Here is a 13,957-nt window from a genome sequence, read left to right as displayed (position 1 = left end):
ACGTGTCAGTGGATTCTGTTGAGACTTTTATTACATATAGAGATGTCTCGGTTGATTATGGCTAGACCTTTCTCTGTCGGTGTTTATTTGCACCCATAGAGCTTCAGAAAAAAACACTGTTAGGTGATTTTGTCGGACAACAGTTTGATCAACAGAGTGCAAGTATATAGGTCATTGTTCACTGAGTTTGATAGAGGCCACATGGATCTTGGTCTAAAAATTTTGTTTTAGTTGTTTTGTACTTTAGAAAATCTCACAATCTATGTGACCTGCCCCTTAGGGCTCTTCTTAACCAGAAACAAACTGTTTATTTTTAAATGACCAACGTGGAAAAGTGTGCCAAACACATTCACATATTCAATGATTTGTGTCCTGCTAAGAAGGCCCTTTAGCCGATAGCTTCATTGAGAAGGAGGCTAAGGTACAGATGGTCGGAAAGCAAAGAGGTCAGTGGGGAGCCTCCGGCGATATTTCAATGTAGTTGCTTCTGGTGTTCGATGCAGGCGCGTGTCGCCCGATGGCAAGAAAAAAAAAAAGCCAACGTGGATGATGTGGACACAACGTTTCCAAGACAAAAGGACGGACGGTGTGATGGACTGCAGTAGCAGCTGCAGCAGTCTGCCAGCAGACTCAGCATATAAATGGTCACCACCGACTGTGGTGACGGCACTGCTCTTTGCTGCGAGCTGCTATTGCTGCTGCTGGAACCATGCGGCTGTTCTGGTCCTGGCCTCGTCTCTCTGTCAAGGACGAGTTGCTTCGCAGCACTAACGTGATTACCGCAGACTTTACACCTTTGAGAAACTGCTGTCAGGCCCCCCACTACCCGCACCACCTCCACCAGCACCTACCACTACTACCACTACTACCATCCCTCCATCGCCGTGCGGAGCCAAGAAACAGGCCAACGTGATCTGCTGCGGGCAGTACTGGCTCATCACCAGAGTCACCTACGGTGGATATGTTACTTTGTCTTCTCCTTTCTCTACTTGCTGTTTCATCATCATCTTCATCGTCATTATTATCGTCGTCGCACTTTTTTTTTTTTGCCCGTCGCTTTACGTAGTTTTAACGACAGTTGACAAATACAGACAAGCGCTTTTTATTGGCTAAACGGGCGCTTAATTCATTTTCCTTTTGTGTGTGTGTGTGTGTGTGTGTGTGGGGGGGGGGGAATTAGAGAGTTAAACAAATTAACAAAGAAATCCCCGCGATGACCCCCGCTTCATATCAAACGTGATTTTCTTCAATGACACGGATCTTTTTTACCATACCCCGGACTTCGGCCATTGTCCCGCTTAATACTCGAGGCCACAAATGTCCACATTCTCTTTGTGTTCGCCTCGTTTGGTGTGGGCCGTGTGTCTGTGTGTATATAAAATATTCACTAGAATGTGGCGGTGCATATGGTGTGTGGGGTGAATATGGTAGCGATTGTCAGACCATCACCAAAGCAGGCAAAAATATTTCTAGCCCCGGAGCATGCTTATGTTTTGTTTTCTACGTTCTAAGATATTATTGGTTGATCAAATGAAATATATTAAGAATTCTGTACACTGGGGTCAACATGTTTACATATACACCAAACTGTATACAGCTAGAACATAAGAATCTGTACAATTTTTCTCTTATTGTCCAGAAAATGAGTGTCAAGAAAAGGCAGTCTCCAAAGCCATCACATGCAAGCTGGGTATCTGACAAGTCCACTTCACCAGTCAGCTGGCAGAAATATGGACCAGCAGTCAAGAAACATCAGCCACCATAGAACAGTAAGCAGTACTTGACCATGTTTGAAAGGATCCTGTTTAAGTGTACCCTGTTGTGCGAACAGATCTTAGGTTTTACAGCTAAGAGAGGCTGGGTGACAGGAAGAATCTCTAGTTTATATTATTTTTTGCCTTGGGTATCACTTGTTTGTTTTGCCAGTGCATTTTGCTTGGGTTTGAAATACAATATAAATCCTTCAAATATTTGCACGAAGTACCCTGGTCACCCCTCCTAATTTTTTACTGTTTTGTACATCTTGTCCCTATCCTGTTTTGTTAGGCTCCCATCCCAGCACACTAGGACAAAGTCACGATGCTGCATATTACAGAATTGAAGGATGGTTGCAGGAGTTCTGGGCGGACATTAAAAGATCCAAGTTTCCTCAAACAGTCAAGGCGAGCTTTATACTTCCTTGTCATTGCTTTGATAACAGCCATGAAGTTTTTGCCCATGATATCTTACCACAGGCTGAGCATTGTCATCTTAATAGAAGACCATGTGAGCATACTGCTGCCTTTCATTTGTGTGTGTGTGTGGCACGAGCGTGGCACAGGAGAGAAAGAGAGGGAGAGGGGAGAATTAGAATAGCCTCATGTGCTGATAGCCATTGTTTGATTCAGAGTTCCTTATACACTCAAATATTTTTTAGCAGAACAGATTACAGCCTTAGTTTTCACACTGTCTTTGCTAACTTTTCTCCTGCTCCTTTTTGCAAGTGGAATGTCATAAAAGTGAGAGAAATACTAACATATTTTTTATTGCCCCAGGAGCTATAATAGTTTTTTTCTTTTTTATGTGGGGGGATGTAGGAGGAGGAACTATGATTCTGTATTCTACTTTTTATTACATGAACGTTAACGTCTTTATGCTCATTGCCATTGAATTCTTTTTAATGCAGCAATATGACAGCAGAAGAAAGAGAAAAGAAACTGCAAGAGATGCCGGATTATGCTTAAAGTAGAGATGAACAGCTCAGCAAGAATATCCAGTAAGATAAAGATGATAAGGCCAAAGATGGTACAGAATCTCAAAAAGAGATTAACTTTCTGAGGTGAAATTCTTAAGGCCATTAAATTGTTTTTCCTAATCAGGTATAGTTTTATATGATCTAATGTTTTGTGATAATTTGTCTATGGTCTTGTAAACCACAACTTAATAAGTGGATGCAACATTTTGTTAGAGAAGGTAGAGTATCACTACCGGCTTGTTGTCAAATGTGTCTATAATGTGACTATAAAGAGTTCTCACAAACAGATTTCTGTACTAGTTGTAAACTCTTTTAAGGAGCTTTGATACATGCCCAAAGTTTATTCTTCACTGGGCTAGTATTTATTGTTATTTCAGCTCCATGATGACAGACCTTGTGTCTAAAAGCTCAGTAGAAGACAGGCTGAAACGGAACAAGTACAACATTCAGCGGACGAGGGCTGCTTTGGAGAACACTTTACACAACACTAAAAAAGTTGGGAAGGGTTCTGCCAGAAAAAAACTGGAGTTTTTATGTTAGAACTCAATGCTGGCGGCCATTGAAATAAAGAAAAGAATTTCTTTAATTTATAGACCATAAGCTCTACTCCTCTTCCCTCTATTTTTTGTGACTGAATGTTATAAAATTTAAATAATTAGATCATTCTTACTTTGCGTTTCTAGTTTATATGTGTATGTATGTGTGTGTGACAATTATTTTAAGCCATTTTCTTTCTAAAGTTTGAAATTTCAAAATTCACCACACAGGAGTACTGTAAGTTCTTAATCTGATGCAGCAATAATTTTAAAATTGCAAATTTCATTCTTTGACTCAGGTAGAAGTGATAAAAAGCTTTAGGGATTAATTTGTTATGTACATGTGGATGTCATGGATAATACAGTATTAAATTACTAAAGTGTGATTGATCACCATTCAATGTACACTGTTTAAAAATTATTTTCTAAATTGAAAAATGACTTTCTGTCAAATAAGCACTTTAAACCATGTCTCACTGCAAAAATGACTTTTATAAGAAAAAACTGATTTTACTCAGTTCATAATTAAAGATATTTCCAAAATGAGTTGTGAGGATTCCGCTAGATAAATCAAAATGAGTGATAAATCATATATATATATATATAAGCATTTCAGGACAGTAAAAGCTATAACTTGGATTTTAATAGAAGATTTAAAATAGTGTCTGGCATGTATGTGAGTATAAGCTTGTACATGTCATAATAAGAACAAAAAAAAAACAAACTAAGAGTCGTAGCTACTTGTACAAGAGTTCTCACCCACAAAACTAAGACGCGGGAAGTTAGTTGAAAATAACATAGAAAGGAACGGTGGGCAGTTATTTTGTTTTCCTTGGTGAGACCATGGAGGTGTACGGGTGGACTGCTGTCTGTCTGCCAAGACCAACGCTTAGCCTCTTGCGAAGTTCTCCGCTGTTAGTCTCGGCTAGCAGTAACAAAGAATGTGACTAAACCGGAAGCTTTGTAGCCTAACGCCTCGTTGAAGGTGTTACAGTGGAACCTCGGTTAACGAACTTAATCCGTTCTGGAAAGCTGTTCGTTATCCGAAATGTTCGCTATCCGAAACAATTTTTTCCATAAGAAATAAAGGAAATAGATTTAATTGGTTCCCAGCCCCTGTTGACTCGCTAATATTTGAAAGTTACAGGCTCTATAGGTATTTGTTTTAATGAGAACAGTTATAATGCGATATAAATGGAGTTAAATAAACATAAAAAACATTAACCAAAGCATTTAAACATCAGAAAACTTGCCGTTTTGACGGCGTGGGTGGAAGCAGGTGTGGGGAGGAAGGGGTGGAATTACTGCTTGTATTTCCCCTCCATGAGCACACGTGACATTGTAAAATCGGGGGTGACTTCCCTTTTCTGTAGCTTTGAGGTTAAAGGAAAAAAACTTGTCCAGCGTCTGTTCCTTCTGACTTTTTTGTAAAACTCTTCGGTAATAGGACATCACATATCCGACAGACGCATGCCACCTTCATACTTTGAAATCATTTCCTTTTTCAATTCATTTGTTGGCCGCTTCCTTGTCATTACCTCACTACTATTATTAGTCTTAATCTTCTTTGAGCCATGATTGAGGATTATCTTATTAAAATAAAGCACAACAATCACTAAATAAGATAATGCGCACAGTTAAGGAACGACTGATCGTAACTGTGTCTCGAGCGCGAATGATGACATGCTAGTCGGTCACGTGTTGTTCACGTGGCTGTTCCTTATCCGAAATTTTGTTCGCTATCCGAGACAAACTTTTAACAAAATTTTTGTTCGTTAACCGAAATATTCGCTATCCGAGGCGTTCGCTAACCGAGGTTCCACTGTACTTGGAAAAAGTCGTCTGCCAGCATTCCAGTAATACAAATTCGTGGTGAGACAGTTGCGAGCAGATGAGCTTCATCTCTTCCAGATACGCACATGAGACTTACCTGTGTACAACCGTCTTTCTCTGGATTCACTATCCTTGCACAGCAAGATGTTTGCACGAACTGTCAAGTGACAGTCTGAGAAGCAGGAAGCAACAATAAAGAAGAAAAGGTGTTGGGAGGGCGTGTAACGCTGATGTCACGGAGTATTTGTACCAACAATGTTTGCACGACCATCCCCCGCTCCCACGTGAGGGTAGACAAACAGGTGAACATTAACGGTGTGTGCGATACACGCCTCCATCTGTATTTGGTAATTGAAAAGCAGTGTGTGGAGCTCAAGATAGCACCTTTCAAGAATTTCTACATTCACACACACAGAGAAAAGAGAAAAACGTGTTGAAAATGAAAGTGTTTTAATGACCAATTTCTGAAAATCGCACAATCTTTTCCCACAAAGCTGTCCTGTCTAACTTGACAATTCACCAGTGCAAGCAGTCGGCTCTGATGATCGACGAGTGACGTTGACATCACGTAGCTCGACGTCTTGTGTCCGTTAAAAAGCGGGGATCGGCTCGACAGCAAAGTACGTGGCGCTGTTCCCGCACACGGTATTCTGGGTGTTGAGGCCGTACAGCACAGTCTCACCTGTCTGGATCTTGCAGTACACAGGTGCGCCAGCATCTCCCTGTAACGACCATTTAAAATATTAACTCTTACGGATTAGTTGAGATCTTGAAGCATTCGTAAGTTCCAACTAGAAGGGAATCGTCGGAAATGGTTTCCAGTAAAGATGAATTTCAAGGATCAATTGTTTTTCTTTTTGAAATTGTTTTGATCGTCCTTGATCGAGCAGTATTGAAAAACTGATTTTTTTAAAAAAAAAGTCAGTCAACAGTCATCTGCTATCTTTTAAAAATAAAATTCACATGTGTGTGTGTGTGAGAGAGAGAGCCTGAGTGAAGATGAAGTCAAGAGCTACCCTGTGATAACTGAATATAAAGGTAGTGGTCTTACCTGACAGTTGGCCCCACCGTTAGTAGAGACAAAGCACGTCTGATCAGTGCCTGCCCTCAGAGTGCAGCCAGAAGTGGCAAGTTGAACCGGGATGGTGTTCACCTGCCCGTTGTAAACCACTGCAAGCAAATCGTGAGCTATTAGCTACAGCAAACCGGGCTGAAAAAAAGACGGTTAATGGTCAAATGTTCTGGGAAGAATACGAAGAAAATCTTTGGCGCAAGCAAAGCCAGCTCTTGAACAGAAACAGTGGATACCATTCATCAGGCGAGAGGCTGATTCAAGAAAAGCTTTGTTCTGAATAGAAATATTCACCCTTGAAGAAGAAAGGTAACAGTCGGTAATATTTGTGCGCATGTGCACGCGCACACACAGAGACAGATTGAGAGACGAAAGAATGATGATAGCGACAATAAAGAGTACCATTAGTTGCTGTTCTTAGAGAAGTAGGAAGTAACAGCAACAGCAGTAAAGAAATAAAAGACAGTAGATGAATAATGGAAGGTTGAAAGTGACTTTTAAAATAATTACAAGTGTTGGTAGCTGTCCTGTTAGTAGCTCCGTAGCTGGCGATGTAGCAGCTGGTGGTGTTGATGGTCATGGTGGCGTTGTTGTACACGCAGGCTGGACTAAAGCATGTTCCACTTGCCGGGTTGAAGTATCCCGTCAGCACCTGGGTGTTCTCCAGTCTCGTTACCCCGGAAACCGCTGTCAGCAAGAGTCGCAACAAAAGTTGTTTTTTTAAAGACACCTGGGAATAATATGAACTTGCAACGCACGCTTTCAGTCTTGTTGTATCGTTAACATCGTTAACTCTCGTATTTGTATTTCTAAAGAGGTAAGACTTTTTTCATAAATTGTAAGTTTTATACAATTTTATAAAGTTGTTCTTACCCGTTGTGTTCCGGAAAAGATAGGAAGCATACCCCAACGGATCGGAACCACTCAGACGAAAGTCCACCCTGCACCATAATAAGCACGCGCACACACACACACAACACGAACGCACGCACATATACTCTGTGTGTGTCCATATGAAAGTACAGTACTACAGAAATTGGATTTTTTTCTCAAATGTCCCTTTCTAGACAGGAAAGTAGAGGAAATTCTCTCATTTTGTGACTGATTGACAGCCTAATACCTATATAAATGCGCCTGATAAATACTGGTTACTACAATTATTATTTTTAAAAGTTCGTTCAGTTTATAAATCATTTCTAATCCTCTCCTTTCGAGATTCGTGAGTTCCTGTCTTCTCTTTTTCCTCCCACTCCATCCTCAAACGACTTCTGGTGTCACTGCTTTTAATGGGAATAATTTGCTGACCTCCTACACCGGAAAAAAGTTTATTCGTGAAAAGACATGGTAGTACTCACGGCAGTTTGGCAGTCGTTGCTGTTGACAGGGTCTGGTAGCAGAAGTCGAGAGTCAACACGATGGGGGCCAGTGTCTTGGGGTCTGTGGCGTACACGGCGTTACAGAACTGCAAACATTGCACAGACATGGATCACAGACCGGGGTGCCAGAGTAGAGCTGACAGAACTCTGTCAGGAAATGTTCATAGTCACTGACTGGCGAGTTATGTACAGCGAAATGCAAAAACACAGTCAATACACAACATCCCAGTATATTAAAAGTCTTTAATAAGATATTGTACACAGGCTACGGTATTCGCACAGAGATTTTTCATACCTCATAACTGGAAATACTTTATAAAGATCGTCGATATTTTGCTTGCAGACTTTGACTTTGCATGGGACACAGAGCCAGACCTTCCGAAATAAACAATTTCCAGAATGCCTGTGGAATTGTGATGGGTGCAATGACCACGACTAGTATCATTATAGAATGTCCCTTTCTAGACAGGAAAGTAGAGGAAATTCTCACATTTTGTGACTGATTGACAGCCTAATACCTATATAAATGCGCCTGATAAATACTGGTTACTACAATTATTATTTTTAAAAGTTCGTTCAGTTTATAAATCATTTCTAATCCTCTCCCTTCGAGATTCGTGACGAGATTCACTGACGGGTGATGTACTGCAGAATCCGTGAAAAGAAATGCTCAACAGACAGACGACAGACAAATCTGGCTGATGTTTACACCAATACTGATAGAAAATAAACTAGATTCGCTTATGGAAATGGCTCAGCTTAGGAACAGAAGTCCTGTTACAGGGCCAGACTAGTTCTAGTTTTACTTACTGGGTACGAGTTATTGCCATTGACGACCCAGAGTCCTATGACCCCAGGGTCACAGCCACTGAGTGAAGTGGAACCAAGAAGTCTGGTCTGAATCGGACTTGGACAGACTGCACAAAACATCAAAAGAGAAGAATCGTGTTCTTGTATTCGCTCATGTTTTTCTAACAACAGAATTATATGATCCTCTCACAATTACACCATCTTACATTTTAAAGTATTTTTTTTAAATTCTGAGAGAGAGATAGAGAGAGTAAAACATGTCCACAGCAATTTGTTTTATTGTTAAAATATGATGGCAATCATTAGTTGCCATCTAGTTGTACAAGGAACAAACCTAAAACAACCCTAACAGCACACAATGGACAAAGCCGTAAGAAACATCGTCTTCACTAGAGGAAAAGTAGTTGTCTGGATGTGTGGTGGTGTCAACTTGTGTCCTGCATGTACCTGAGCGACTATCTGTCGGCTTTGTATTCACAATACACTGTCTTCCATGCACACACAAATAGTCCAAATAGTCATGCCTACCTTTCGCAATAGTTGTCGTTATGGTTGTAGTCGCTGGGGTGGTAGTAGTGGTTGGCGGCGTAGTTGTTGTTGTGGTAGACGTGGTTGTTGTTGTAGAAGGCGTGGTTGTTGTTGTTGTTGTTGTAGAAGGCGTGGTTGTTGTTGTAGAAGGCGTGGTTGTAGTTGTGGTGGGTGGAGTAGTGGTGGTGGAGTAGTGGTGGGGGATAGTGGTGGTAGTGGTGGTGGTGGTAGTGGTGGTCTCTGTAGCAATAATACATTCTGGTGCTAACGCTGCGTCGCAGTAGCACTGTCCTGCAAACAGGTTAAAATTCAATCTTTTTTTGCTCTGTAGTATCATCAGATGCAATGACATTCTGTCTCTTTCTTGCAAAAGGAATAAAGACTACAAAATATACAATATGCTACGATTTTTTTTCTTCATTTCAATCTTCCCTTTCTCGCACGCACGCGCGTATACATCTTTTACAGAAAGAGAGAAAGAAAGGGACAGAAGAGTGACAGAGGTGTGAAGGTAGGGAAGACAAACGGAAAAAAAAGAAAAATCTAGAAAAGGCGACAAGAGACGATAACCACTGACGCTCGTTAATGTTCAGGCAACACTTAGGGTCGTAGCGAAGAAAGAGAAACTGCAATGTCTGACAGCAGGCTACACGTGCAGGTGCAAACCGTGGGGCACCACAACACCACCATCGTAATACGCGAACTGCGACCTGCCACCTCCCAACAGCATGCCAAGTATGTACACCAACACTAGCGCCGACACCGCCATCTCTGTCCTCCGTCACAAGATGAACCTTGTATCACGAGAACTCCGACCCCACACACACGCGCGCGCACCCGGCACTCGGTGTGTCCTCTCAAGGACTGAATGTCGGTGACCAAGCGGACACCCTGTCCCATCCCTTGTCGCCTGATGACGTACAGCGAGAAGTGCCTATCAACCCCTGCTTCATACCTCCTCCACATCCAAACTGTCAGTTGGTCACAGGCGGGGGCGTAGAGTACGAAGGAGGACAATGGCCAATGGTCCGGACCTGACAAAACATCACAGTGTCTCTGACGGAAAACTGTAGCGGTACATTTTCTCGTTTTTTCTGATATCCGAGTCTTTACCAAAAAAAAAAAAAAAAAAAAAAAAGACAACCACGACGACGCCCACTTTTTGAATTTTCGTCAGTGACACTGCACTTTTTACCATATCCCGGACTTCGGCCATTGTCCGGCTTAATACTGGAGGCCACGAATGTCCACATCCTCTTTGTGTGGGCCGCGTGTGTGTGTGTTTATACATCTATACTAAATGTGGGGGTGTGTATGGGGATGTGGGATATCATGGAGAATCTACGGGCGATTGTCAGACCATCACCAAAGCAGGCAGAAATATTTCATGTCGTTGGTTCAGTACTCGGGCATAGCCCCAGAATCTGATTATTTTCATATATGTCTTCTACGTTCGAAGCTATTACTGGTGACTCAAATGAAAGACAAGAAAACACTAAAATGCAGCCCTAATTGCCACATTCTTCTCCTCGGCTCAAAAAAGAATAACATGATTTGAATGAAAGACACAAATTGAACAAAGAGTGGGTGGAAGAAGGAACGTATACGAAAAGGAACGAACAAGTGAGCAAGATGGTATCACGGATTTTTTTTTTTTCATCTCCGTCTCTACTCCACAGACTTTCATCTGTTTATATACATATACGTGTAAGTGAAGATCAAATTTCTTCAAGAATTGAAGATTTACTTTCAAGAACGGCAGAGCACACCTTTGCATTGGTGTTGATGGCTTCTATGATGAAGCGCCCACCAACCGAAGTGTACCTGTGCTTCCAATTGTGAATGTGTTCCAACACGCATGCTTATCGACATATTTGGACCACAACCCAGGTACTTTTGAGTAATCCTGTCACCAAACCCCTTTTTCTACATTTGTGTTTTAAAAGATTATTGTTGATTAAAAAAGACCACTTCTCTTTCATTTTTGTTAAATCTCAGATAAAGCTTTTGTTTAACCAATAGAAAGCGCTTTCAAGCTGGGTCAAGCGACGGATGAGAAAGGAGGATTTGCGGGAAACAGCATGATGATGATGATGATGATGGTGGTGGTGGTGGTGGTGATGCTGCTGCTGCTGCTGCTGCTGCTGCTGCTGCTGCTGATGATGATGATGATGATGATGATGATGATGATGATGAAACAGCAAAAGGAGATGGTATCTTATTGCCAGATATTATATTGTATTCTCTTGCCAGAGATGTGCAGGAAGGGTGAAGAAGGCAAATGAATCCAAAGAAGACTGTGGAGAAGACATTCTTCTCCTGTTGAACGACTCACCGATGGTGACCTGACAACACTTTCCGGTTAGTAAGCGTTGGTCACTGCGGTACTCGTAGGATGTAGAGATCTGTCCAGTGAAGGTGATTCTGGTGATGAGCCAGTACTGCCCGCAGCAGATCGGGTTGGCCTGTTTCTTGGCTCCGCACGGCGATGGAGGGGTGGTAGTAGTTGTAGTAGTGGTAGGTGCTGGTGGGGGTGGTGGGGGTGGTGGTGGGGGGTGGGTATCTCAAGGCAGCTTCTCTGTTGCGCTCATAGGTGTTATAGATGTAGAAAAAACGTTTGTTTCGCGAAGCAACTCGTCCTTGACAGAGAGACGCGGCCAGGACCAGAACGAGGGCAACGAACAGCCGCATGGTTCCAGCAGCAACAGCAGCTCGCAGCAAAGAGTAGTGCTGTCACTATAGTCAGTGGTGACCATTTATATGCTGCTTCTGCTGACGCATTGCTGCTGCAGCTGCTGCTGCAGTCCTTCGGTCATCACACCGCCCGTCCTTTTGTCTTGGAAACGTTGTGTCCACATCATCCTCGATGGGTTTGTTTGCTATCGAGCGACGAGCACGTGCATTGAAGACCAGACAAAGTGACCAGACCTCACAGTCGCCCATCGACCTAAGAAAATGTGTATCGGCCATCTGTTGTTGTTTACTGATTCTTCCTACGCATCATTTCTCTTGACGCCTCTGCACCTTTGACCACCCCAGCACGCAGTTCGTGAACAGTGATACCTTTCCCAGTGGTCATTGCCTTTTTTTCTGACAATACCGTCCAATTATTGTTCTACGCCACTTGGTAAAAGTAATAATCAATAAAGTAAAACCCAAAAGACACGAGACTAAAACATGGCGGATTATTAACAATCGTAGAAAGAGCGAGACATGTCACGTGGTAGCGAAATGTGCCTTAGTGACATCAGAGGTGCAAATATTGGTTTCCTTGCAATGTTTTCCAAAGATCCGCGTGCCACCCAAATAAATTCAGCGAAGAGTCGCGGTTTCTGCTTTTTTACATCTAGAAATGGCTTAGCCGAGCGTCTAAAATGTAGAAACGAGGGTATAGCTGTTTGAAAACAGCAGATATAAGTGGTGGACCTCCGGACATACCTTAATAAATTGTTTCACGTATTTTTTCCTTCTTTTAAGAAGTTTATTTTACAGTTCAGATAATATTTTATTTTTAACTTAAAGGGAAAACTTGAGTTTGAAAGAAATTTCCATTTTCTGATAATTACGTGTTGTAACGTGAACCTGGCATGGCTATGAAGCCAAGAGGAGTCATTTCCGCAGGGCTAAGTGGGGGACTCAAGAAAAAAAAAGTCTCGTTTCCGAAGTCAAAAAGCAGTGTCCAGATTCTCCCTATAGATAAACGATTTTTTTCGAATGAACACACATTATTTTTTCTTTTTGAGTCTCAATTAATCGCGTATATAGAGAAGGATTAAGTATTTTAAGTATTAAGTGGACAACGCTAGGGCCCATAACTCTATCAAAGGTGATTGGTAACGTAAAAAAAAAAAGTTTTAAAATCCACCAACAGATACAAAATTTTAGGAGGAGAGTGAGATGTAGAAGAAGAAGAATCTATGTATCAAAGCTACGTATGAGGTCAGGGTGTGTCCAGTGCCGGACACAAAGCGCATACCATATGCTGAGCAGCAGAGGCCAAAGAAGAGCCAGCGGTACACCTGGTAGGCGCACGTGACGCAGTCGACCTTAATGAACTTGTACTGGTAAGTCGTGGAGCATTGGCCAGAGTTCAGCAGGAAGCCGAAGGCGTTGTTGGGCTCGTAGGGACTCCGGTAGAGAGGAGGGTTGGTTGAGTCGCCTAGCCTCAGGCACGCCGCCGCCAACAGGACCAGCAAGGACAACGACGACAGCTTCATCTTTTCCTGCAGGTTAGACCCTCCCTATAGAGAACGTGGTATACTGAGATGGTGGAGGACTGAGCGGCTGAGGATGGTTGACTGCCTGGTGCAGCCCAGGTGAAGACACTTTTCTACCTTCCGCTCCTATAGTGGTCTTTTGTTGTTTTTTTTGCCAGAAGAGTCACGACTTCGCATTATTGTCACCTCGGTTTCGCTCATGTGCCGCAGCTGAGAAGAAAAATCTGATTTGTGAATTTGCCCAGTCTTGTATTTGAATATGTAATGTATAATCACCGGTATAATCTCGGGCCACAAAAGATAAGATTTTATTTTACCATGGCAAGGAGGGCTGCATTATATGTCCAAGCGTGTAAAATATAATAGCAATGAGACTGTGCCGGGTGGACGCTGCCGGGGTAATTTGAGAGGAAGAGTGCTCTTTTGCGTTGACAGGTGGACTCTTCTGTCCTCCAGGAGAAGTTGTCTGTTGACACAAGGATCACGGCAGGGAGGAGGTAGCGTGAGGTCTACATAAACTTCACTAAACAGTCTGACTTGTCGCTGAACCCTCACTCCCGACAGTGCACTGGAAGCTCTCTCTCTCCCACCATAGATTTCTTGATTCTTTTGTTCTGTATTTTGTACAATCTGTTGTCAAAAAGATTTTTTTTCTTGTTTGTTTTTTCTCTTATTTTCTGTTACCTTTTCTTAACAATTTTAAAATCATTTTACTGGTAAAACTTTATTATTACTATAATTCAACTGTTTACTGGAGTTTGTAATTTGAAACTTCAGCTTATAATTCGAAACTTTAATATAATAAATAAATATAATTTGCAAAAAATGGCAATTTTAATCCTTGAGACCAT

The 13,957-nt window shown here is 42.1% G+C and overlaps 1 protein-coding gene and 1 long non-coding RNA gene across 4 annotated transcripts; one reads left to right on the top strand and one right to left on the bottom strand.

Moving 5' to 3' along the window:
* Positions 1–680: 680 nt before the first annotated feature.
* Positions 681–3,377, top strand: LOC112569183. 3 transcript variants are annotated; one of them, XR_003100330.1, is made up of 5 exons: positions 681–955; positions 1,640–1,769; positions 2,047–2,265; positions 2,666–2,818; positions 3,112–3,377. It is a non-coding gene; the product is annotated as an uncharacterized LOC112569183 (long non-coding RNA). The 3 variants fall into 3 exon arrangements; XR_003100328.1 differs by having other exon boundaries at positions 681–1,769; positions 2,666–2,755; XR_003100327.1 differs by having other exon boundaries at positions 681–1,769.
* A 2,159-nt stretch (positions 3,378–5,536) lies between these two features.
* LOC112576943 (integumentary mucin C.1-like) lies at positions 5,537–13,265 on the bottom strand. The gene is made up of 8 exons (XM_025259828.1): positions 12,866–13,265; positions 8,890–9,180; positions 8,362–8,468; positions 7,531–7,637; positions 7,049–7,116; positions 6,686–6,862; positions 6,155–6,273; positions 5,537–5,825 (listed from the first exon to the last, which is right to left on the bottom strand). Exons 1-8 carry the CDS (start codon positions 13,104–13,106, stop codon positions 5,694–5,696), a joined length of 1,242 nt encoding a protein of 413 aa, XP_025115613.1. The 5' UTR covers positions 13,107–13,265; the 3' UTR covers positions 5,537–5,693.
* Positions 13,266–13,957: the final 692 nt, after the last annotated feature.

This window comes from Pomacea canaliculata, linkage group LG1, assembly GCF_003073045.1.
Source record: "Pomacea canaliculata isolate SZHN2017 linkage group LG1, ASM307304v1, whole genome shotgun sequence".
NCBI lineage: Eukaryota > Metazoa > Mollusca > Gastropoda > Architaenioglossa > Ampullariidae > Pomacea > Pomacea canaliculata.
The sequence above is the reverse complement of the archived record's forward strand: the minus strand, read 5'-3'. Positions and strand labels throughout refer to the sequence as shown.